We start from the raw sequence: 25,916 nt of genomic DNA on the forward strand, positions 1-25,916 counted from the left end.
GAGAACTCAGCCTTCCAGTTGCTCATTGTTTGGCCAATTTTAGAGGGAAACCAGGACATTTAATTTATGATGAAGTATTATGACTACCATGTTAGAAAGAAAGAAATATGTAAGAAAAAAGTTCTACAATTATAACAAAAAGTCAAAATTTTATGAGATAAAGTTGTCAAATTATAAGAACAAGATGTTCAACAAAAGATATTTTACAAAAAAAAGTTGTAATATAGTGAGAAAAAAATGTTGACATTACTCTAACAAAAAGTTATCCAATAATGAGAAAATTCCGGAATAAACAAAATTTTACGAGAAACAAGTCGCATTATAAAAAAAACGTTTACAAAAAATGTAAAAAAAAGAAGTTCTAAAATTGTGAGAAAAATTGTTACATTTTTCCAAAAAATCAGTCGTAAAATTATGATAAAAAGTAAATATTTTACATAAAAGAAGTTGTGAAATTATGAAAAATAGTCTAAGTTTTACAAGAAAAAGGGGATAAAAATATATGAGAAAAAAATGTTAAAATTTTACGATAAGTCGTAAATTATGATAAAAAGTAAAGAATTTCAAGAACACATTCATAACATTATGAGAAAATAAAATCAACTTTTTCTTAAATAAAGTCGTACAAAAAAAATCTTTTACAAAAATAAAATCGTAAATGGGCCGTAAAAGGCGTAATTTTACCAGGGAAAGAGTCATTTTTTTAAAGAAAATAAAGTTGTACATTTACAAAAAAAAGCTACGCTGATTCAGCGAGATCCCGTTTCTCTGCGACATTTTAAAAGTGAACATTTTATTTTAGTAAAAAATCTAGCTTTTTCCTCATAAAACCTTTTGAAGTTTGTTTTTACAACTTTTGTCTTGTAAATTGTTGAATATTTTTTCACAATTTTTAGTAAAATTTGCATTTTGATTTCATTTTTGTACGACTTTATTCTCATATATTTCTTTTACGGTGGCTCTAATACTCTGTGGCTATAAATCAGTTATAACTTTCAAGTTTTCTATCAAAAATATCTATTTTTTCCCCTGCTAGCACAAACATGTTTTTGCTAAGGTTCAGTTTTTATCTGTCAAGGGTGGATACATTTTTCCAGATAAAGATCAGGAACCGGAGGGCTGAAGCTTCATGGGACATCTTCTCTTTGTGTCTTTGTTGAAACAACGAGTCAAGAAATCTTCTTTTAGAGATCCACGACGACTGAACATGGGTTGATGTCCATTTATTGACATCTTCTCATAAAACTTCAAGTGTCCGGGAATGTTGATGTTGAGAAAATGAACCTCCTGAAGCAGCACTAACCTTTCAGGATCTCATCACAGTCATCGTGCTTTAGTGAACAAACCGTCTGCCGCGGCACGTTTCTCACCGCCTGTGTGTAGGCGTTGTAGGCCCCGAGGTGGAGGGTCATGGGACTGATGACTCCCAGCTGAGATGCCACCTGCTGCATCCGCCTGAGCCCCCGCTCCTTCTCTGAATCTGCAAACTTCACCACCAGGCTGGAGGAGGCGCCCTGCAGAGGAGAGAGCGATCAAAACCACGCCAGCTTTTCGCCGTGGACCTCACAACATCTGGATCTTCAGAGTGGGAAAGAGGAGCAGAACGCCGTGCTTATAATCACAGAAAAAAAAAAATATTCAAGCTTTATGTGGGTGATAGATGCGAAAACACAAACCTAATGATCATTTACACCTAATGAGGCTTCTAGACCTTTGCTTCTGCCTATAATGCAATCTGCACAGGACAGAGGTGTAGAACAGTCAAAGCTACACTGAGCTTTTTCATTTTTCTTTGCTCTAAAAACATTAGGAGCTCACTGGTTTGCGTTTTTGTTGTCTTCAGTCGTCTTCAGATACAGAGCGTCCTCCTTTAGGAGTCGGAGTAGAGAGGCTGTGCAATGACACAAATCTTCATGTTTGAGCTAAACTGGTTAAAAGAGGACGAATGAGTCAGAGTTTCTCCAACAAAAGCTCGCTCAGGGTTCAGAATGACTCAGCCGCTGGGGCTGTGAGGGTTCAGCAGGACCGTTAGAGGAAGGTGACATTTGGGGAGGAGCTCCAATAAATGTGTTTTTTTACGCCTTAAAAGATGCATTTTACTCCAGAGACAAACCAAACTGCTCTCTGCTGTGTGTGTGCACATGTGAGGAGGAGGAGGGGACAAAATGAGAAGTGGTGACTCTTCGCTGAGTCACTGCACTGAGTGTCTACAAAAGATGCGAAGCATCAGCATGAGCGCCAGTGTTTGTGGGCGGGGACTCACAGGTAGGGTGCGACTCCCGTGCAGAGCGTTGATGGCGGCCTGGGCCTCCGCGTTGCTCTGGAATTTCACAAACGCACAACCTGAAAGGAAACGACACGCCGTTGGCGCCACACAAACTCGCATCAGAAGCCGCGCTCCATCACTTACTCCGGCGTCATTAAAGCGCGGCCTGCAGAATATTCATTGCTCTATCCATCACGGCCCGTAAACCAGCGCATGCATCATTACCCGTGACCCATAAAACCTATTGCATTATTAGTCATGGCTCATGCAACAAATGCAGAAAAATGCGGCGTGTGTGTTGGAGCTGTCACCGGATTTTGATTTACAAAGAAAAGATCATTAGCATTGTTGTTACTGACAATAGTCGTTAATATCCTTTGCTGCAGGCTTCAAGCAAACAGTCAATTCCTCTTTTCACGCTCATGACTCGCAGCGCGGCCGAAATCATTTCCCTGTGAAGCACTTTGAAGGGTCTTTGACTTTAGGCTGTTAGGAAGCGGCGGCGGTGAACCTTCAACCCTCCACCTCCTGATCGGTTTGGGATAAACAGGGAGCTTTTTATTTATTTATCTTAGAGCAATCAGCACAGATTTGCCCCATAAATCTGATGCTTGTATTCCACAAGCTAAACGAGCCACTTTGCTTTCTTATCAATAAAACGTTTTCCTGCAGGGGGGGAGGGACCAATTTGAACCTTTGGGTCAAAGGTCAAACTGGTTGATGTTTTGGAGCACGCATTTAAAAAAAAAATTCTATTCCAGGCATGCAGTTCCTTCAGTGATGCTTTCCAGCTCGATTCTCAGAATCCTGCGGGCCAGATGGGACGTGTAACCCTTCCACTGAATCCCGGGTGCCCCTCGGGGGGCCTCGACACAAATCAGCATAGCTGGCAAGCCTCCAACCCTTCCAGAAGGCTTCTAAATCAGATGCTTCCCCACCAAAACTAACGGCTTCCAGTCTCTCCAAGGTGTGAGCTATTTCCTCCTCTGTAAAGCTGAGCGCAGAAACCGATCGCAGCTCAGATCCATTTGAGTCTTCTGAGTGTGGATGAAGATCTGAACGTAGATAGTCAGGTAAATGCACCCAGCCTCTCCAATAAGGAACAGCGTCAACACAGTGTGAGGACCCCCCCCCCCTACTTGAAAACAAGATTTCAATTTTCTCCATGGCTCCGGGCTTTTCAGGAAACACGCTTTTATTATTCCTCTGGTTCCTCAGGAGGGATGTGACATTACCTTTGCTGGTCCCGTCGGGCCCTCGCAGCACCGTGCACTCCTCTATGCTGCCAAACGGCTCAAACATTTTCCTCACATCTGCATCCGTCTGTTGTTTTCCCAGCATGCCCACAAACAGCTTCCTGTCTTCTAAGGGGAAGGAGGGCGTCATGATGGGAGGGGAGGGGGGGCATGATATTGAAAGAGAGGGGGACAAAAGGAGGTTTTTGAAAAAAAGATGTACAGACATAGACAGAAGCTTGCTATACTTCTAACCCCCAGCAGAGGGCAGTAAAACGAGCAGCTCAGCAAACAGCATCTGGCTGTGACTCAAATGTTTGTCTCCTTTGTGAAGCTGCTCCCCCAAGGATCAAACCAGCCTTCCAGTGTGCTGGAGCTCATTCACTTCACATCGCGACACATTTCTGAGCTCCAGAATAAAACAGAGGTGAGCACGAGGCAGATCCTGCTGCAATCTGTTCAGACACAAGCCGGTTACACCAAGAGGACGATTTGGTTGGATGGAAATCACACAAATGTCAAATAATCAACACGAAGGAGGAAAGGAAAAAGGCAAAAAATCAGGCTGGTTTGGATCACAAGGGATACATTTCTCACCAAACTTAGCAGCTAACATTTCAGTTACATGTAAAGAAAAATATATTTTATTTTTTTAAGCAAAAAATGAGACCTGCAGCTTATATCCAAATGAACATTAATCCACTTAAATGTTAAAGAATAAAAGAGAATAAAAACATATATATTATGAACTTTTTCCCCGCCATTAAAATGTCTTTTTTTATTTTAAAAGTCCCACTCCGATCATCTTTTGATCTATCTTTAAAGTGTTCCCGGTCGTCTTTTCATTATGATTCTGCTGTCTTTTGCCAAAATCCAAAAACCTGTGTAGTTTTCTAGGACACAGTTTCTGCAGAGTGACCGGAGTTCATGAGAAATTCCCCTACCAATGCCCCCTTTCCCTTCCCTGTTGCTGAGAGCTCTCTGTTTACACGCTCTCCCGCCGCCTCACTCCCCCAAACTAACATTAGCGGTGAAACAAAAAATGGCGAGCAGTATCAGAGCGTCCAGCCGTCCAGTTCTGATCAGGATCCCAGCTCAGACGAGGAAAACATAGATGTTCGTGGATCTATTCGGATCAGGGAGGCTGTGGCTCCGCCCAACTTTTTTTTTTTCACGTCACAAGTACGGCTTTTTTTTAAATCTGCTTTTGATTCATTTAAATATAGAAAGACTCAGAAATATAATTTAAACCTGAATTTTCTTTATAAATGTCATCCACCATCAGAAAAATGCTGCAAGAATACACAATTTTTTATCAGAGTGGGTCTCACTTCCTGTGATTCTGGTGAATTCACGCAACAGGATGTTCACAGCACTGAAAGGTAACTTCAAGCTGCTCAGAAGCAGCGTCACCATCTCCAGGCCTGAACTCGTTAAGAGGATGGAGTGAAGCGAGGAGGAAAAGTGTCTTCTGCTTCGACGAGCCGCTCAGAAATTCTTCCAGATAATCCAGCTTGTAATTAGTAAACAAAAACCATCGTCTGCGATGGGACGGGCGGCATTAGTGCACATGGCGTGCTTAACTTGGATGTCTCTGAAGGCACCATTAACCCGTTCACATCAGACGCCGCTTGAGCAGGAATTTCATTACAGGCCTGAGCATCAAATCAGGCTGATCGGCATTTTGCAAAGACGGGAACATTATTTTGTCGGGAAGAGGACAGAATATTAACTTAAAAACAACATAATCAGTGTCAGTTTATGGCTAAATAGATCTATAAATACAATCCAGTCACATGACTTGAACCTGATTAGATTAGAATTAGAATCATTTGAATGAGGCGAATAGATACCGCAAGTAATATGTACATTAGCAGTAAGTTTGAGCAACAAACGTTCTTACTTCTGATCTTTCAAAGTTTCCCTTTAGAAGTTTTTACCTAAATGTGGACTAAATGATCAATATTTGTATTTTAACTTTGTAGGAAGCAGCGAAGACGTCCTTCAGCCATGTTTAAAACCGTTTTCGGTGAGAAGAAGGCTCGGCTCGGCGCTGGTGAAGCTCCTGTCAGTTCGGGAGGAGACTCGCCATTTCCTGGAGGATCTGCTGCAACGTTTCATTAGGAAAAAACTGAAAGTGAAGCATCATTTCAGTAGGTGGACGTGTGAGTGGAGTTCACAGTTTACTCTCAGACTAGACAATGTTCGCCTTTTTGGACTTGGAGGACCAGTCACTCAGTTTATTTCTGTGAAAGCACAAAGCTGGGGGGGGGGGGGGGGGGGGGGGTTATTAACAATGGGGGGGCAAAGCAATTCTAAGCTGCCATTAACAGAGGCATGATGGGTAAAAATTGGAAGCTGATGCATTGCTTTTGCGTTGTAAAAGCCAACTTCATTTAAACCAGGAGTTTCCAGGAAAATGAAGATCTAATCATTACACTACCTCTGCTCTATCGGATCAAAAACCATATATTATTAGAAAAATGTAGGTTTGCCAGGGCTTACATCATAAAGACTCCATGCTGCAGCTTAACTCCACAGTCTAAGTAATCTGTCTGCAGCTCCATCCAAATATATTCAGCCCATTCTGACACCGAATGGGACTAAGGAGGCTTCAAAGCGCTGAAGTGGATCTTCGGCCGCATGTCAGCTGAAGACGGAGTGAGCGGCTAACTTTAGCCCGTTCGCAGGCTCACTGTTTGGACAGGTGCTGTGTGTTTGTGTGGCGGACAGGTCTCTCTTACCTCCTCTGCTCTCGCTGTCCGCAGGCTTCACTTGGATTGGTCGATTCATCTGTGGAGAAACGGCGACGGTTCAGACGTTAATCCCAGTAAAGATGACTCGACAGGATTTATTCAGCAAAAATGAAAAGAAAAGGAAAAACAGTAAAATCTGGAATTTATGCATTTCTCATCCAACTTTAAAGGATTTTAACCTCTTTTAGGAGACAGCAATTACAATGTATTTTCATATTAACTAATTCATGTAAAAGATTGAAAAAAAGGAAACTTTCGGGAAAATGAGAAAATGATTTTAGCTTGAAATTCACAAAAGGTAGTAGAATAACAAATCTGTGCCAAATGTTTTCCTGTAAAACAATAAAAACTTGCAAAAACACAATTCTAAGAACATAAAGACTCTTTTTCTTCTGTCTTGCAAGAAAAATGATCCTATCAGGAAATTAGCTAGAAACACTAATTTAAATAAATTCAGTACATTTATATTGAGTGCCACAGTCCACCTTTCCTTATTTTAAGAGAAAAATATTTAAAAAAAATTAGAATTACATGTAAATTACGCATAACAGTCAAACAAAAGTTCAATAAACATTGAAGTTTCCCTTAATTCAAGTTCTTGAAATAAGATTGATCACCATTCACAAATAGATAAATATTCTGCATTAAAGGGTCTATTTAAAAAAAATCCACTTGTTGAGGTTTTTAGTGTATTATGTTAATTTCTGACTAAAAACAACCCAAAGCGGTATTTTGATCTGTTCGCACATTTTTCTCTAAAAAGTTGCTCTCCGAGCACCAGCCCCTTCCAATCCATGTAAATGAGTGGGTCCTCACATTGTGACATCACAAAGTGGGGATCCGCCCCTTCCAAGAGCAGTCTGCACCCTGACCCCAACAGGCTAAAAGACACAACCACTTTCTCTGCTTAGGTGACCGGCTAAACGCTTTCATTTTTTGTGGTAAAAGGCGGATACTTGTGTAACCCAAAGCGCTTTACAGTCCCAAGGTGGGGTTCGGCGTCTTGCCAAAGGACACTTCGACACATGGGCGGGCAAGGCGGGAATCGAACCTCCATTCATCCGAGCAGAGGTCGACCGCCTTCCCACTGCACCGCAGCCGCCCCATGCACAATATGCACATCCATCTTTGCAAAAGTTCGGATGTGGTTTGCTTTCGTTCACGCTCGAGGCCGGCTCTAGGATGACGTCATGAAATGGGAGGCACCCGCAAGGAGAGAAAGGCGGAGCCTGGGAGAGCGAGGCGTCTTAACTCAGAATAAGAAAATAAGCTACAAAAATAATTCATTATTTTATTAAAAAATCCTTAAGAAAAGCGTGATGTAGGGCCTTTAAACATATGATCTACTGTAAAGTAAAATATGAAAACTGTTTTAATTAGAGATATTTCTTTAAATAAGATGTTTTCAAGATGGAATGACTCATTCTGACTAAATCAGGATTGATTTATTTTTTTTAAATTATTAGATTTTACTGAAAAGTCACCAGTAAGTTAGTTTGTCTCATATCGAGTGTAACAGGATATTTCAAATCCTTTGTGAGAGTTTGAGTTTTTTCCGCGTGCACTACAAAAACTGAAACTTAAGTGTCACTCGATCAACATTTAAAGTATTTTCAGTTCTTTTTGTTATGATTATTACGTTTTTAGTCAAAATTAGAATATCTGTGTTGTTTTCTAGGACATAGTTTCTGCAGAGCAGCAGGAGTTTAGAAATTCCCCTCCCCTGTGTTGTGGGCGCAGAGTGAGCCTTGCCCCACTTCCCACTATCCATCTCCCAACCTAAAATTGGCAGTGCAACAAAAATGGTAAATGGCGTTTACTTGTAGAGCGCTTTACAGTCACACACACATTCACACTCTGGTGGCGAACACTGGCGCCTACCTCCCACCAGAGGCAAGGTGGGGTTCAGTGTCTTGCCCAAGGACACATTGACTCATAGGCATGATCTTACGATCATGGGTCGACCGCCCTACCGCTGGCAGCAATATCAGAGCTATCCGTACAGTTCTGATACAGAGTCTGCGATTTAAATAAAGAAATACTCCAAACTGACATTTTAAACTGAATTTTCTATAATTATGTCCAGAAAAAAGCCACAAGAACATGTCTAGAATTTTTCCCTTACAGAAGAAGTCTTGGTCAGACGATTTTACTGACGTTTTTGTTTGTATTACAGAAAATGGGGGCAGAATTAATTTTTAGGGGCCTGTTTTTGCAGTTCTGTTTTCTCAGAGATTGTGAATCTGATTTCTCTGATTCAAAAGTGGCGTGCACGTGCGTTTCTCCTCTGTGATTTCCGGTTTTGTTGTAACTCCGGCCGCCATCAGCTGACACAGATATCTGCAGTGTCATCCGGCAGCTCCCCCCCCCCCCACCTCCTCGTTCCATCCATCAGAATCTGCTCTAATCCTGCCGTCCACCGCTCCCTGTCCCCCTATCACACAAAACCAGGAAAAGCACACACCCACGCAGGATTGGGCAAATGATAGGATTAAGAACACTCGCCAGCTAATCTGGATTAAAGGAGCACGCAGCATCAGAAAACAGTGCTGGGGAGAGAAGCTAAGATGAATGTGAGCAGGGTTTCAAACGTTTAGAGAAACAAAGGAGGAGAAAAGGAAACCCGGAGACTCCCCCCCTCCAAAAAAAAAAAAAAAAAAGATGAATGAACCTTTTCGTAAATAATCTAGATCCAACATCGCCATCATGTCGGGTGTAAGTAAAGCACACCAGGAGCCACAGCGTGGACAAAGAACAAGCAGAGATTGGGAGGCAAGAAGGCTGGGATTGGGGGGCATATGGAGGAGAGGGAGGGGGAGGGGTGAGTGAAAGGAGGAGAGGAGGTGAGAGCATCAGAGTGACACTCCGTTAGCTGGAGCTTAATGAAGGTCTTAATTATGGAGCCGCTGACATTTCAGCCAGTCACCGATCCCGTGACACTGATTGATCCGCCGTGATCGGTCATTGGGAGACGCCATCGATCGGCGCAGCGGTCCTGCATCCGTCGGGGCCGGGACCCGCATGAACAAACGTCTGGACCTGAAATACCACCGGAACCTGCAGCAGAGGCCTCCTGCGTCTCCTAGTGAAGAGCCTCCAATTGATCGCACCAATTAGGAGGATGATTGAGGGCCGATGTGTCAGAACTATCTTCCAATCAGTCAGCAGATGGGAGTCTGGCTCCTGCTGCTGAATATTAATCTGAGTTGCTCTCAGTTAGTTGCTATTTGAGGCAACAGAGACGCAAACGTCCAGACAGAGTTTGCAGCCCCAAGAGGTCCTGCCTCCAGGTAAAAATTCAGTTATTCTGTTCAGCAGCAGCAGAAAAAGAAGCAGTTACTACAGCAGCAGCAGCAGCAGTGCAGCAGCTACAACCTCAGCCACAGCAGCAGCAGCTACAACAGCAGCAGCTACAGCAGCAGCAGCAGCAGCTAAAGCCTCAGCTACAGCAGCAGCAGCTACAACAGCAGCAGCAGCTACAGCCTCAGCTACAACAGCAGCAGCTACAACAGCAGCAGCAGCTACAGCCTCAGCTACAGCAGCAGCAGCTACAACAGTAGCAGCTACAGCAGCAGCAGCAGCTAAAGCCTCAGCTACAGCAGCAGCAGCTACAGCAGCAGCAGCAGCTAAAGCCTCAGCTACAGCAGCAGCAGCTACAGCAGCAGCAGCTAAAGCCTCAGCTACAGCAGCAGCAGCTACAACAGCAGCAGCAGCTACAGCCTCAGCTACAACAGCAGCAGCTACAACAGCAGCAGCAGCTACAGCCTCAGCTACAACAGCAGCAGCTACAACAGCAGCAGCAGCTACAGCCTCAGCTACAGCAGCAGCAGCTACAACAGTAGCAGCTACAGCAGCAGCAGCAGCTAAAGCCTCAGCTACAGCAGCAGCAGCTACAGCAGCAGCAGCAGCAGCTAAAGCCTCAGCTACAGCAGCAGCAGCTACAACAGCAGCAGCAGCTACAGCCTCAGCTACAACAGCAGCAGCTACAACAGCAGCAGCAGCTACAGCCTCAGCTACAACAGCAGCAGCTACAACAGCAGCAGCAGCAGCAGCTAAAGCCTCAGCTACAGCAGCAGCAGCTACAACAGCAGCAGCAGCTACAGCCTCAGCTACAGCAGCAGCAGCTACAACAGCAGCAGCAGCTACAGCCTCAGCTACAGCAGCAGCAGCTACAACAGCAGCAGCAGCTACAGCCTCAGCTACAGCAGCAACAGCAGCAGCAGCTACAGCAGCAGCAGCAGCAGCAGCAGCTACAGCCTCAGCTACAACAGCAGCAGCTACAACAGCAGCAGCAGCTACAGCAGAAGCAGCAACAGCAGCAGCAGCTACAACAACAGCAGCAGCAGCAGCAGCAGCTACAGCAGCACACACATACACACACAAAATGACGACATTACACCTTTAATGCTAGAAATTTAAAGTAAAACAATCTATCACCTTCTAACTCCTAGAGCATCAGGGGGGGGGGGGGGGGGGGGTGTTGGTTGTACAGTTCGTGGATTTTGAACGCCGTTAGCCTGGCAAGTTCAACAAAGTGGTGTTTCCCTGTTGCTCGCACATTTTTTTAATCAAAGTACTGTAAATATTTAAGACGTGAATAGTTGGTTCAAGGTAAGCGAAACAATGTACCATACGATACAAACATGTCAGGAATGTTGCGGTGGTTGCTAAGCAAATCCTAAAATTTCCTTTCGCCGATTCTACGAAAAATGACATTGTCCTGTTCGTCACCCCCAGACGGCCAAAAAATAAAACGGTTGCTATGGCAAAAAAAAACAACAGAAAAGCCACCATTTTGAAAAAAAAAACGGTTTTTACTGACCAGGGTGGGGTCAGAAAAAAAACGTACAAAGCAGCTTGCAGCTCTGATTTTTCTTAATTCTTTTGTTTTGAATTTTGGCTTCTGCAGCTTTCAGAGATAAAGAAACACTTCATTGAATAACAAGTGTCACACAGATGGAAGAGCTTTAGTGCATATTAAAAGACATTTAGGCATTGGTAATAATAAAAAATGCTGAATTTGTTTGTGATGTTTTTAGCCGAGGTTGGATTTTTTTTTTTTTTAAAACTCCCATATTTGCTACAGGAGAACAAACAGTGAAGGCCACGGCGGCGGCGGTGATAAGGAGAGGCGCAGCAGATGGCTCAGGAGATTGGAATTAGAATATACAAGAGGGAAAACAGTGAGAAGTGGAGACCATAAAGGGCTGCACCACTTCAGATCGGCACGGCAACCGGTCCTGCTGCTCTGATGAGGCCGGCGCTCACATGGCCATCGTCATGACAACCCCGGCGATGAGAGCCTCGCATCAGGTAAACAAGGTTACACTGAGCGACCGGAGAAAGAGGTGCATGACAAATAACAATCATGGATGAGGAGGACAAAGGGAGCCTGTGGGTCAGGAGATGAAAGGATTACAGGTCTGGGGGAGTAAAAATGGAGGCGAAACACAGATCAGAGTCGCTGAATTATTAAAAATGGTGTGGGGCGGATTTACGCCTGTTGAATGCTCGCTGTACCTCGAGAGCAGAAGTAAGGAGGAAAAAATATCTGCTTCTAAGCCTCAACCACTAACACTTTAACTGTAATTTGCTCCCCCCAACCTCCTCCTCCTCCTCGTCCGCCTCCTGTTGCTTCCAGCCCCTCCCCTCGGCTTGTTTACAAAAACAGTCCTATCCGGAGCAGAGACAATACGAGAGCAGAACCTGCCTGATCAACAACACATTACGCCGGTGTGCTTCTGCTGTTTTATTTTTTTCTCCCTCCTCCTGCCCCCCCCCCCCCCCCCCCCCCCCACACACACACACACACACACAGTCCCTGCGCTCCATCTGCAAACAGACACAGTTACATAAAATCCTCCTCGACTAAACACAGAAAGTCTCCTCCTGAGATCACAGCCACACATTTGCTCTCTGTGGTGCCGCCGGGGATTTGACCGGGATTATGAGAAATTAAATCCATAGATTATCCAATAGAAATGCAGCTACGACTCTGTGTCGGTGGCGCCGTCCCCACACACTGAGGTGTGGCCCTGTCTGTTTTTGTGGAAGGATTTCGGGGCGGGAAAGCGGACTCCGGCTGTTTACGCTCGCACTCATTTCTCCGTATTGATGATGACATTTTGCCGCCTCTGAGCAGATGATTGTTGATGAAGTTTCCCCCTTTACCACAGCCCGTGATGGTAATTCCACCAGTGGTGGTGTGTGTGTATGTGTGGGGGGGGGGGGATTTATGGGGGGTGACACATTTTTTCTGATTTCTCTCCATTTTTCCCTAACAGCTGCTGCAGACGCCTTCACCCCCTCCTTTTCCTTAAGGAACGTTTGGAGGAACAGCAGCAGGGATGTGGGGGCGAGGTGGGGGGGTGGGGGTACTGGGGTGTGTGGACAGTGTGGGGTGGGGTGGGGGTGGGGGACAAAAGACAATTTTCTGTCTTCCACTCCGCTCCATCACACAGCCCTGGCCATTGCATCGCACCGGTTGCCTAGCAACCTGGCATCCCTTGTCCCCGCCGTCTCCAGGCAACGAGTCCTGCGACCGTAATCAACCTGCCACGTCCCGCCTCCCCTACCCTCCCCTCCCCTCCCCGCTCTGTTCTTCTCCCGTCTCTAATGCTGCCGCTCTTGCTCCTTCGCCCGCCTCCTCATCGCAGATACGCGCCTTAACGCTGAGATGCACTTGTGAATTCACCCCAGGGGGACTTCTTAGTGGGGGGAGGCACAGGTGTATTCAAAATTGGTTTTTTGTTTTTTTTAAACAACAAAAAAAAGGAAAAAGATAAAGCAAACACAGGAAACGAACAGAACCATGTCACACAAAAGGATTGAACAAAGCAGAGATGCCCGGTTAATATTTTCACATGTGGATGTGCACACATGGGGAGGGGGGGGGGGGGGGTGGGGGCACACAAAGCCTGGGGAAACTCAGACTTCTCCTGCTGGCTGCTGAATCAATCCAACACAAAGAGATAGACGGCTACAGTTCAATAATATTTAATCAATGTCAGCTTGTGCGGCGCCAGAGCCGCTTCCCGCTGATGCTTCCGGCCTCGCAGGGTTCACTGGTTCGCCCTGGAAAATCGGGAAGCTGACAGGTCGGTTACCCCCCCCCCCCCCCCCAACCCCCTCCGCTCCCTCCAAAAGAGAAGAAACTGAATCTCAAAGAGTTTCAGAAAACTGCTCGGTCACGTCTCATGGCTACATTTGAATGTGGTCGGACGTGAGACGTCAGATTCGAACCCGTTTCCCCCGCTGCTCTTGTGGTGCACGTTCATCTGCAAAGTTCAAAGAGCCTCCGAGTTCCTGCAGCAGCTATGGATTTGTGTGCCAGACACCCCCCCCCCATACCTCATTAACAGATGTCTGTCTTTAAGCTGATAAAAACACTGCTCCAGTGCACCCCCACCCCCCCATCATGTCAAATTCCCAGTCATTTCTTACCCCCCTCCCCCCCTCACTACCATCCACCCACATCTCTGCATGCCGTCGCCCCACAGTGACGTTCAGAGGACGAGCCCTCTTTTTTTGCTGTTCCTTCCCTGCGCCGCCGCCACCGCCGCTCGCTCGCGCATTGAACTGCATGCGTATGTAAATGAACCCACGCCTGAGTGCGCGCCTAACTCCACACTCTGCCATCATCCACCGCCTCTTCCGCATCAAAACGACGTCGGGATGTATGTAACAGATCAAGGCAGATGCCGTTCATGCCATGACTTGTTGCAGGTCACGAGTTTGCGCCGTCATGACCTCATCTTGTCTGTAAGTCCACACAGTTCTATCTGAACGCTAAAATACAAACACAACACCATAAAATGAGCAATATCCCCCTGCAGCTGCTGGTTTCTGATGTGTATCTCAGGACGAATGTTTGCTTGGACGTTGTGGGCACAGTTTGCAGGCTTCAGCATCACAACTTCCTATCATATCTTCTCTGGAAAAAGCCTGGGCTGTATTTAGTTTAGGCCGTTTTCCCTGACGATTGATCAAGCTCCTGCGTCCAGCCTGCTTGAGTTAATGTCAGGATAAGTCAGACGGTCCTCCTTCCACCTCATGCCAGAAACACAGAAGATCAGATTCTGCTCCGACGGAACAACGAAACCTGGAGGGAAGAGAGCGCTGACAATCATCCGTCCAGCTGTATCTCTAGATATAGGAACGAAAACGCATGAAGCACCCGCCTCCCCCTCCATTTAGAAATAAGCTTTGCAGCATCAGGTTTCTTCTCCTGAACCATCAAAAGCAGCAGCGGAGTGATTTGTTTCACAGCTGCCGCTGGCCTGACGGATCAGCTCAACAGGTTCCATGCTAAACTGAGCTAAGCTAAGCTAGATGGCTCCCATTCAGCCAACAGACGTGAGAACCGTATTGATCTGTTTGACCGACTCCTGGGAAGGAATGAAACAATCCTAATGTATGGACTGACTGCTGGATTAAAAGATCCTGCAGATGTTTTGAGCAAAACTTAGCTTGTATTTTACGGGTGAAGATGGTTTATAAAATATTTGCTGATATGAATGTGAGACGAGTGGTCTGACAGCTCGAATGAGACAGAATGAGAGCAACTCTTCTCCATTCCCATCGTTCTCCATCTTCCCAACTCCAGAACTCTCACTTTCCTCCTTCGCTTTAAGTGGAACATACTTTTTAACACCCTCCTCCTTCCTCCTCTCACTTCCAGACCAAATCCCTCACCTGAAATTAAACACAGGACCAGGTGCCGCTGAGATACCGCCATCTGTTCGCCCCGGCCTGACTTTTTTCTCTTTTTCTATCCTTTTTTTCCCTTTCCCATTGTTAACTGAGACAAAAGAGCAGTGAGAGCAGCTCTTTCCACCCAGAGAGGAGGAAATGCTTCAAAGCCAAGTGAGCTGACTGTTAATGGCAGCTTTCTTTACATTCAGGTGTGCTTTCATTCAGGCCCTTTTCTCCCAGACCCATAATTGCTATCATGTCATTCCTTTTGTATCGCCCTGGCCATGAGATGCCAAAGTTAATTATTCTTTGGCAGCGCAGGTGCAATTACATGACAATTACACCACAGCTGGTGACAGTGGTGGGAAGCAGATCTTGTCCGTGTGGGCGTGCACGAAGCTAATAAGATGGTGCACGCTCCCTTTTTTTTCCTGTGAGGGGTGAGGGGAGTGGCAGAACCGCCGGGTTTAGTGGGTTCCACATGGCTTAGAGGTAGGAGTTTCTGAGGAAGGGAGCGGTGGGGAGAGGGGGCTTTAGCACGGGCCCCGGCCCCGCTGATCCCCCTGTGAGAGGTCGGGAAGGTTACGCTACTGTCACGCTAACAATGGGATTGCTTTTGTCGCCACGATAATAACGGTGTGCGCCTTAAAACTGCCTTTCCATTCCCAGCAGCCTCCGGACTGCAGCTACGACCAGCAACTCAAAGGGGGGGGTGGGGGGGGGGTGGTGGTGAAAGGATTCAGAGGAGAGTGAAAAAATGATAAAAAAATAACTATAAAATATCCCAACCCTTCAGTTATCTAGCTGCAGTTTCTCTGCAGGCGTTAAACTCTATTCAGAATGATTGTTTTGACTATGAAATGTACAAAAACAGAGAAAAATGTTACTGAATTTGCAAAATAATCTAAAATATTAGCACTGGATTTCCTTCCCAACGATAAAAAAGGTTGTTATCTCTCAATCTAAATCCACTTATATATAGAAATCAAATCTATTTTCCTAAATAGAAAAAAAAATAATTTTTTGGATAACGAAGGACAAGAAAGAACAAGAAAATTAAACTTAAAATTGCATTTCTGAATATTTCCGTGTATTTTAGTAGCAGACGAAAAAAATGCCTTTTGAAAAAGATCGTATTTGTGATGTAAAAATATGCTGGGCGGGGCTTCAAGCTCCCTGCTCTGACCAGATTCACATACGCCTTAGCCTCCTCGTCTGAGCTAGCATCTTTGCTAGTCTGGTGATGTTAGGTCGAAGGTGTGAGGGGCTGTAAGCTGGCGAGAGAGCACGTAAACGGATGGGTGATGTAAAGTGGGGGCGGGGTTGCTCTGCACCAGTGGTCCTGCCCACAATTCAGAGGTGAATTTCTAATGAACTCCTGCCGCTCTGCAGAAACTATGTCCAAGAAAACGACACAGGTTTTTAGATGTTGGCGAAAAACTGCCTAATTATAAATAAAAGATGAATCTGACTTTAATTTTTGAATGAAATTGAGCCTAAAATGTTGTATGTCTGCAGTTTCGGATTCTTCCATATTCAGAAATTACCTGAAATTAAAAATATCAGCCCCATTTATTTTGGGTTTTTTTATTTTTTTTGCTTCTTTTTCCTTTAAAATCCACAGTCATGAGCCAACATTTCAGGAGGGGAAAGAACTAGAAGTCAATGTTGTAGATTTGAACAAAAATAACTAAAAGGAAACAGGGGTAACGGCTTGTTAGTAAAAGAGGAAGCAGCGATTCTGGGAGCGCGCTCTGTCTCAGTAATTCCTTGCCTTGTCGCCTTGTCTCCCGTATAGACGGTTATTATAGAGACGCGGCTGTCATGTCATATTTAGCTCTGGAAATGTCATTTGGCAGCACACCTGCTGCCTGGCTATGCTAATAAAGCTAGATTTAACTTTGATTAGAATTCAGAGGGAGGGGGGGGGGGGGGGGGCGTGGAGGAGAAGAGGAGATGAAGTCACTTCAGCAGTGAGATTCATAGTCGTCTGTCTCTATCAATGACATGTGGGCAAGATGACTCACGCCATTACTGGATGGATGTGTCTGGATGGATGTGTCTGGATGGATGTGTCTGGATGGATGTCGGTAGATGGATGTGTGTGGATGAATGTGTGTGGATGGATGTTTGTGTGGATGGATGTGTGTGGATGAATGTGTGTGGATGGATGTTTGTGTGGATGGATGTGTGTGGATGAATGTGTGTGGATGGATGTTTGTGTGGATGGATGTGTGTGGATGGATGTTTGTGTGGATGGATGTTTGTGTGGATGGATGTGTGTGGATGGATGTTTGTGTGGATGGATGTGTGTGGATGGATGTTTGTGTGGATGGATGTGTGTGGATGGATGTTTGTGTGGATGGATGTGTGTGGATGGATGTGTGTGGATGGATGTATCTGGATGGATGTGTCCAGATGGATGTCGGTAGATGGATGTGTGTGGATGAATGTGTGTGGAGGGATGTGTGTGTGGATGGATGTATCTGGATGGATGTTTGTGTGTGGATGGATGTTTGTGTGGATGGATGTTTGTGTGTGGATGGATGTTTGTGTGGATGGATGTTTGTGTGTGGATGTAAGTGTTTTGTGTGGATGGATGTTTGTGTGTGGATGGATGTATCTGGATGGATGTGTCCAGATGGATGTGTGTGGATGAATGTGTGTGGAGGGATGTGTGTGTGGATGGATGTATCTGGATGGATGTTTGTGTGTGGATGGATGTTTTTGTGGATGGATGTTTGTGTGTGGATGGATGTTTGTGTGGATGGATGTTTGTGTGTGGATGTAAGTGTTTTGTGTGGATGGATGTTTGTGTGTGGATGGATGTATCTGGATGGATGTGTCTGGATGGATGTCGGTAGATGGATGTGTGTGGATGAATGTGTGTGGAGGGATGTTTGTGTGGATGGATGTGTGTGGATGGATGTTTGTGTGGATGGATGTGTGTGGATGGATGTTTGTGTGGATGGATGTTTGTGTGTGGATGGATGTTTGTGTGTGGATGGATGTTTGTGTGGATGGATGTTTGTGTGTGGATGGATGTTTGTGTGTGGATGGATGTTTGTGTGGATGGATGTTTGTGTGTGGATGGATGTTTGTGTGGATGGATGTTTGTGTGTGGATGGATGTTTGTGTGTGGATGGATGTTTGTGTGGATGGATGTTTGTGTGTGGATGGATGTTTGTGTGTGGATGGATGTTTGTGTGGATGGATGTTTGTGTGTGGATGGATGTTTGTGTGGATGGATGTTTGTGTGTGGATGGATGTATCTGGATGGATGTGTGTGGATGGATGTTTGTGTGGATGGATGTGTGTGGATGGATGTTTGTGTGGATGGATGTGTGTGGATGGATGTTTGTGTGGATGGATGTATCTAGATGGATGTTTGCGTGTGGATGGATGTGTGTGTGTGGATTGATGTGTGTGGATGTATGGATGTGGATGGATGTATGTGGATGGATGGGTGTGTGTGGATGGATGTTTGTGTGTGGATGGATGTGTGTGTGTGGATGGATGTTTGTGTGGATGGATGTTTGTGTGTGGATGGATGTTTGTGTGTGGATGGATGTATCTGGATGGATGTGTGTGGATGGATGTGTGTGGATGGATGTTTGTGTGGATGGATGAGTGTGAATGGATGTTTGTGTGGATGGATGTGTGTGAATGGATGTTTGTGTGTGGATGGATGTATCTGGATGGATGTGTGTGGATGGATGTTTGTGTGGATGGATGTGTGTGGATGGATGTTTGTGTGGATGGATGAGTGTGAATGGATGTTTGTGTGTGGATGGATGTATCTGGATGGATGTGTGTGGATGGATGTTTGTGTGGATGGATGTGTGTGGATGGATGTTTGTGTGGATGGATGTTTGTGTGTGGATGGATGTTTGCGTGTGGATGGATGTGTGTGTGTGGATTGATGTGTGTGGATGGATGTGTGTGGATGGATGTGTGTGTGTGTGGATTGATGTGTGTGTGTGTGGATTGATGTGTGTGGATGGATGTGTGGATGGATGTGGGTGGATTGATGTGTGTGGATGGATGTGTGGATGGGTGTGTGTGGATGGATGTTTGTGTGTGGATGGATGTGTGTGGATGCATCACATATGAAACATAAAGGGGGCGGGGCTCTCAGTGACCTTTGTTTGAGCACCACAGCCACAGAGGCTCTTTAGCCCCACACGTCAAACTCTGTTAATGCTCCGGCATATGTCCACGCCTTCCCGCCATCTCCCCTCCCCTCCCCGCATGAAGACGGTGACACACTTACCCCCGGTAGGGTCTTCTGCTCATGCAGTGCATTCTGGGCCTTGAGGGCGGACTCACGTGCGCAGTATGTGAGGAAGGCACATCCTAGACAAACACACGAGAGCAAACGCAGGTGTGTGTGGGTTCCTTTGTGTTCAAAATTTCAAAATAAAAGACATTCTTTGCACCAAACGTTTATATAAACCTGAGACTTTATCAGCCTCCACCACTTCTTAAGAAGCCCCCCCCCCCCCCCCCCCAACTCAAAAAAACAACAACTCCAGCTTGTCAAGCTGAAACACTTGAGATCTACGGGATTATTAAATCCTAATATCTGGAGACACACGCCGTCAGAATGAGTATTTAATAACACTGTTAAATGTATGCAGCTCCACATAATAGAGAAAGGCCTTCATTAACCTTTAAAGCCCTCTCCAGTCATGAATATGGAGATGTATGCAGAATAGGTGTTGTAGGTGTTATAGGACTGATACCACCTGGCCTCCTCGACTCCCCTGTGACTGATGGGTTTCTCAGAAAAGGCTTTTTGTTTTCTCGTCTGCATTAAAAATGACGGCCAGGATCGTGGCTCGGTTGTGATCACCTCCACAGGTCCGACCCATGGTTGAGTTTCCCTCCAGGTGAGGAAAGGCCTCCTCACCAGCAGATGCAACGGCAGACCTTCAGGCCTCACCTCACCTGTTGTGTTCACCCGGTGAACCCTACGGGGGTTCAAATCCTCTGGATTTTCTTTATTTGAGTGAATTTTAAAAAACGTAAACCACTGAAGTACAGTTGGGATTTGTGATCCATCGCCTCCAGGAGGTCGATTTACACAGACAGAGTTTTAATTACCAGATGAAAGGGGGCTCAAGTGGAGCTACCTTTAATTAAAAAAAATCAAATAGAATTTTTCCTTTCACAAGGAGGAAAGAAAAGTATGATTTTTCAGACAAATTGCCAGAGATCGTCTCATTTTGATCCACAATCCTCAGCTGCAATCTCAGAAATAATCAACCACTGACTCTAAGGAGCAGCTCCTTAACCAAGAGCATCAGTTTTTCTCAGTGGATCAATGATGCCTTTGGGTGTTTGGCCTCTCACACGTCTTTGAAAAAGCCTCTGAAGGGACAACGGCTCAATAAGAAGTCGTTTAACCTAAATCATATTTACAGGAAATCCAATAAAAGCCAGAAAATACAAAGGAACTCCTCGTCTGAAAGGAGCCAACACTTCCTCCTCCCAGCACCGCTCCCTCACCTTTGTGCATCCCCGTGTATTTGTCCTTGATCACCGTCAGCTCGTAGATTTTCCCAAACTGCTCAAAAATGGGCTTCAAGTCCTTCTCCTCCAGGTTTCGGGGTATCTGCCCGATGAAGAGCTTGATGGCGTCGGGCTCCTTCATTTGAGAAGTCTGGGGAGCGGGGAGAGCAGTCAGCAGGAGCACGCACGCCGTTTCGGATTCACACTGCACAGGAGGTGCAAACAGGAGGCTGGGGATGGAAGTGCAAGAGGGAGTGTGGAGTTGGAAGGCTCCAACCGTGTCTGCGTGCATCCTGGAGAACATACTCACAAGAAAGCGGTTTAGAAATCAGATTTTTTACTGGGATTAGAGCTTAAACTGTCAATTTAATCAGGTAAAGCGCAACAAAAAGTGAGAGTTAAATATACAGTCTTCAGAACAGTTTATGGTTTTTGTTTTGATTTATCAAAAGAAAAACTGAACGTATTTATAACCAAATAATTTGTGTTTTTTCTGTGAAGTTTAAAGCTGCGTTTTTGGCCTAAGAATGTCTGAATCAGATCACAGGCCCACTAGAAATATAGAAATGTCATAAAAGGGTTTATTCTTTGTGTTTATTAGATCTTTTTTCAAGACACTTTGATGAGAACGACTGTATTACAGACTATAGAACTTCAATTTTGTTCTTATTTCTTTGGGTTTCTGTATTTTTATATTGATCAGGGACGGGGTCTACGGGATGAGAGGCGTTAAATCAGGACTCAAGTCCACCCCCCCCCCCCCTCCGCGTCATTTGGGGGCTTCTGGCTGAGGATGCTGAAGCTCCAGCGGAGACGTGACAGCGCGTCAGCCGCTCAGCAGGAGCTCTTTGTCAACAACAATGACCTGCAGCTCCTCCTCACACCTCCTCCTCACTCAAAACAAAGAGTTCTCCTCAAATACCTGTGGTGCTGCTCGTGTCGTGGCAATGAGACTCGACGCGACCAGTGGATGTGTGCGTCTCCTCCTTCTTCTCCTTCTCCCGCGGCTCTTGAGTTCTTCCTCCTCAGTTTCTCAGTTCATTTGCCCGCCGGAGCGCCTCTGGAGGAAACAAGTTAGGCCCCTTGAACAACACAAGTCACATCCAGCCCCGCTCCTTTATTCGGCATCCGCCTCGTTCTCCCGCGTGAGGCGCGTCGGTTCCGTCGGTTCCGCGGCTAAATATAAATCTGGGATTTGAGAGGCGCGGGGGGGGGGGGGGGGGGGGGGGGGGAGAGATAAAAAAAAAATAAAGAAAAAAGCACAAACAAACGTCTTACTGGCTAAAACGCGTCTCGTGACGGAGGAAAATTCAGACTCCCTTCCTTCTTCAGAGGACCGCGGGGGAATAGACGGTCTGGCCGGCTGTCCTCCCCTCTGCTGGCCGTGCGTGTGCGTGCGTGTCTGGGCTGCTTTGACGTCGTAAGCCGGTGTCTCCCTCCCTGTCCATCAGCTCCATCCCTCCCTCCCCAGGGCTGCTGGAGCCGTGATGTCTGCGCCAGGGACCGTCGCTAAACTAACGCATCGGTCACAACCGGAGACAAAGACGGGTTGGGGTGGGGGGAGGGGAGGGGGCAGGATTGTGGCTCTAATTCTCCACAAAAGATGTAAACGCAACAAATTGATGTTTTTGATCCTTTTTCACTATATTGAAGCCCAAAATATCACAGGCAAACACCCCCTAGTGGACGTTAAGGGTCACTTCCTCGCGTTTACTACACATTTAGTTGGATCATTTATTCCTTAAAAGCTGAGTGAATTATCCATTTATAGTACATTACATCACAGAAATAAAACATTAATAAATCATTACTGTCTCATCTGCCTGTATAGCAGCTATTAATGCACATTCATGAATTATTTATACTCAGGTCAGATGGAAAATTGTCCCAAAATTCACGTTTTTTACATCCTCTCTTCATTTATTACCTGATGACGTTGTGAACACAATATACTTAATAGGGACTAAACATTCATCAAACTATGAATCTTTTAAACAAATCCTTAACTGAAATGATAACCTGATTATTATTTTGAGGTCTGATTTTACCCCGTTTAAGACAAACTTTAGCAACACAGACAGCCTCAGTAAAGAAATAATGACAGAGTAATGCTCGTAATGTCACTGCAACACAGCACCAAATCATTTTGCCATTACCGCCGTGCTTTACAGTCACAAGCTGGGGCTTGATCTCTTCTGCGGGTCATGGGTGGCTTGAGAACAACTTCTGAAATCATCGCTGTCTCATCATAGCGGGGTTACACATTTTAATGCATTTGGAATGTTTAGTCTGAAACAAACAAACAAACAGTAAAAACGTTTCAAAGTGATGGCACTTGTTTTGAAGTAGAATTTGAGAATCTAAAGATCAACATCTCATCAAACTTCTATCTTCCTGTTTGAAATAATGTAAAAATACGGATTCCTAATCATTTCCATTTAGCTTTAGGAGCCCCTTTAACTTCAAAAGGCATTTTCTATGTCCAAGCATATAAAACAAAAATGTCTCTCGACCAAAAAACATGAATGATTTATTCAATGAAAGAGAGAATCTAAAGAGAATGTGCTTTAATGGTATATGATTATGTGAGATAACAGACAAAACTAGACCCCATGTTTCTATATGTGAAGAAAAGTTATGCAACATTATATAAATAGAGCGAAGGCCATCTTCAAAAACCTTTTAAGAGGTACGCCTATTACAGTTAATAAACTAAGTACTGGATGCATAAAATAATGCAAATACTTACATATAATGACCAAATATTCACACATAGTATATTAAATAAATTAACACTGCATGGGACTATGTGTTTAAAGTGTGATTGTCTATCTATCTATCTATCTATCTATCTATCTATCTATCTATCTATCTATCTATCTATCTATCTATCTATCTATCTATCTATCTATATTCTTTTAACCAATTTGATTTTTTTAACCAATTTGAACTGTTTTGATATTTAATTATTTATAAATTTAAGACAAGAGAGAAAAAGATACACGTGTAAAATCTACTGTTTCTGTTAAGCCTTTTTTATTCTTTTTTTCCCTACATTTTCTGCATGTTTTATATTTTTATTTTACTTCTTTGTGGCGTATCTTTTCTTACATATTATTTTTTCAATTGCATACTTTCTTGTCAGGGTCTACTTAATTACATTTTTTCATTGGACAAATATTTTATTTTTTACTGGTTCGTGAGTGTCCAAATGTTTGGAGAAGCTCAGCTGTGGAGCTGGGAGTGTTTGGTGTTTGTGACAGTAGTAAAATGGTGACGGTCCCTAACATCAAGCGCTTTAAATCCGCCTTTTGTTCTCGCCGTGGAGCTGTCCGCGGTGCTGAAATCCGTCCACAAGTTCCCTGTCGGTGCGACGGAAAAATGTCGGAGCCTGTCCAACCGGAGGGAAATGCATTATCTCTGAGTGTGTTCGCACACGCATGTCCCAGTTGAAGCACGCGCGTGCCCTCTTTGATATTTCGGCAGCATGTAAACAATGAGCCCACATGACAGCAGGCTGCACACACCCCACATGCGCACGCACGGCGGAACTTCAAAGGAGTCACGATCTGGAGCAGAGGCTGCAACGCTGTGGTGCTTTTGGAGGCAGGCGGGCTCACCGACATCCGCCTTACTCCTAACCTCACCGTTACAGGCCCGTGACCGAATATTTTCGGTTAGTGTAGGAGGCTGAAGCCGCCATCTGCCGACAGGCACCGAATCCCGTCTGCATCCGCCCCTCACGCGCGACGAAGACAGAATTCTCTTTGAGCTTTTCTCTGGTGACAATCAGGAAGGAAAACGACCACCTGATGATGAAAGCACATCTAAACATCAATACGTGAACTAATAAGAACCTAATGTAAAGGAATAAGCATTTTAAAGTAAAGCAATCAAAAATATGGTCGCTTAAGGTTATGCTTTAAAAAGTAATAATAATATAAATAAAATCCTAACGACAAGAACAATTTACCATTTTGCTCTTTTACTTTAATTGCTGCAAAGTGATTCTGCATGTTATTATTCTGACTTTTACTTTTCAAATATTATTTTTGATCAAAGTTATGTTTCTATCATTGTTTGTACCAAATCCATTCATAGGTGACGCTGGACTTGTATTTAAAATGCTCCCAAATATTTCTCTGGGCCTCGTAAACATAAATACATGAAACACTTGAACTGACTAACAAACTTAGTTATAATAATTGTTTTACATTTAAACTCAATTTTGATCATTTTTCTTACATGACACCAAAAGCTGCTAAATCTTTAAAGATTTATGGAACAAAAATCCAATTATACTTTTTATATTAGTCATGTTTATTTAAGCTTGTGGGTTTAAAAAAAAAACTCCTATGAAGTCAGTATGTTTCCACTAGAATTTTGAATTCCTCTGAGGATTCTAAAAACAGAAAGTCTAATTATTTTCCTCCGCGGTTGTATTTTTTCCCCCAGTGGTAAATATTGCAGGAATAAAGATAAACTTGAGAAAAAAATATAAACAGCAGCCTTTGAAATCAGCACAATGCTAAAATCTTTGATTCTTCTCTTCGCAGAGGGCTTGAATTCAAATTTATCACTGTCTCATTTGTACTTTTACTGGTTTAGACCAATAAAAATGCTAAATTAGAAAAGAAACTGCATTCTTCACTGTCAGTTTGGTGTTTGGGTTGCTCGTCTCTGGATGCTCCCTCACAAAAAGCTAATCTTAGCGATTTACACCTCAATAAATATTCGTTAAAGAAATAAAAATGACACACATATAACCTTAATAAAGCCCTGAAACCTGTAAACTTCCAGCCTGAAAGGCTGTTTAACTTATCTAAGTTTCTAAAGAGATGAAAGAAGTCTTGATTAAAAAGGGAACTCTTGTGTCCCTGTGGAGTTTTTGCTAACGGCTCCAATAAATTTAATATAGATGTTAGGAAATTAGATTATTATGGAAAATATGTACCTCAAATTATTTTTTTAGAAAGCAGAAATTTTTTTTGCTTGCATTTTAATAGGATCCAGGGAGCCACAGACATTGCATAACTAGCAATGTTTTTAGATGAGCTATCAGGTGTAAATTAATCACTTATCATTGTGACTTAATTGGTAATTAATACATTTTTAAATCAGATATTTTTTCTTTTGTGCTTCCGTTTTAATTTACAATATTTATAAATTATCAAATGCAAGTTTGTGCTGCAAAAATTCAAGGAATATTTGTCCCAATGACCCCTAAAGATGTAAGGATAAAGATAAATTAAATCCAGATTAAAAATCCGTATTCTAGAACTAAATGTAACCAGTTACTTATTGAAACAGATGGCTTTGAAATTTTAATTCCTGCTTTTCCGTCCATTTGTGAAACAACTTTGAATGAAGCCATAAAACGCAGCATTTAAGGACAGAAATAAAGGATTTTTAGATAATTCCACTTTTTCCAAACTCTGCTGTAAACAGTTT

The 25,916-nt window shown here is 44.1% G+C and overlaps 1 protein-coding gene across 6 annotated transcripts in view; it reads right to left on the reverse strand.

The window, feature by feature from the left end:
- Window positions 1-23,173, reverse strand: part of LOC101163095 (CUGBP Elav-like family member 3) — a 34,771-nt gene extending 11,598 nt beyond the window's left edge. Inside the window, exons 1-8 of one of the 6 annotated variants that reach the window (XM_023959632.1) lie at window positions 22,622-23,173; window positions 21,388-21,525; window positions 20,463-20,616; window positions 19,225-19,307; window positions 6,246-6,294; window positions 3,502-3,630; window positions 2,264-2,343; window positions 1,371-1,514 (exon numbers count right to left, since the gene is read on the reverse strand). In XM_023959632.1, coding sequence (XP_023815400.1) covers window positions 1,371-1,514; window positions 2,264-2,343; window positions 3,502-3,630; window positions 6,246-6,294; window positions 19,225-19,307; window positions 20,463-20,607 — 630 coding nt within the window. In that variant the 5' untranslated portion in view covers window positions 20,608-20,616; window positions 21,388-21,525; window positions 22,622-23,173. Of the gene's footprint in view, window positions 1-1,370; window positions 1,515-2,263; window positions 2,344-3,501; window positions 3,631-6,245; window positions 6,295-19,224; window positions 19,308-20,462; window positions 20,641-21,387; window positions 21,526-21,743; window positions 22,030-22,621 lie in introns of those variants that run through there. The other 5 variants (XM_023959634.1, XM_023959631.1, XM_023959636.1 and 2 more) reach the window with 5 other exon arrangements.
- Between the last annotated feature and the right edge of the window lie 2,743 nt (window positions 23,174-25,916).

Source organism: Oryzias latipes, chromosome 11 (genome assembly GCF_002234675.1).
Source record: "Oryzias latipes chromosome 11, ASM223467v1".
Lineage (NCBI taxonomy): Eukaryota > Metazoa > Chordata > Actinopteri > Beloniformes > Adrianichthyidae > Oryzias > Oryzias latipes.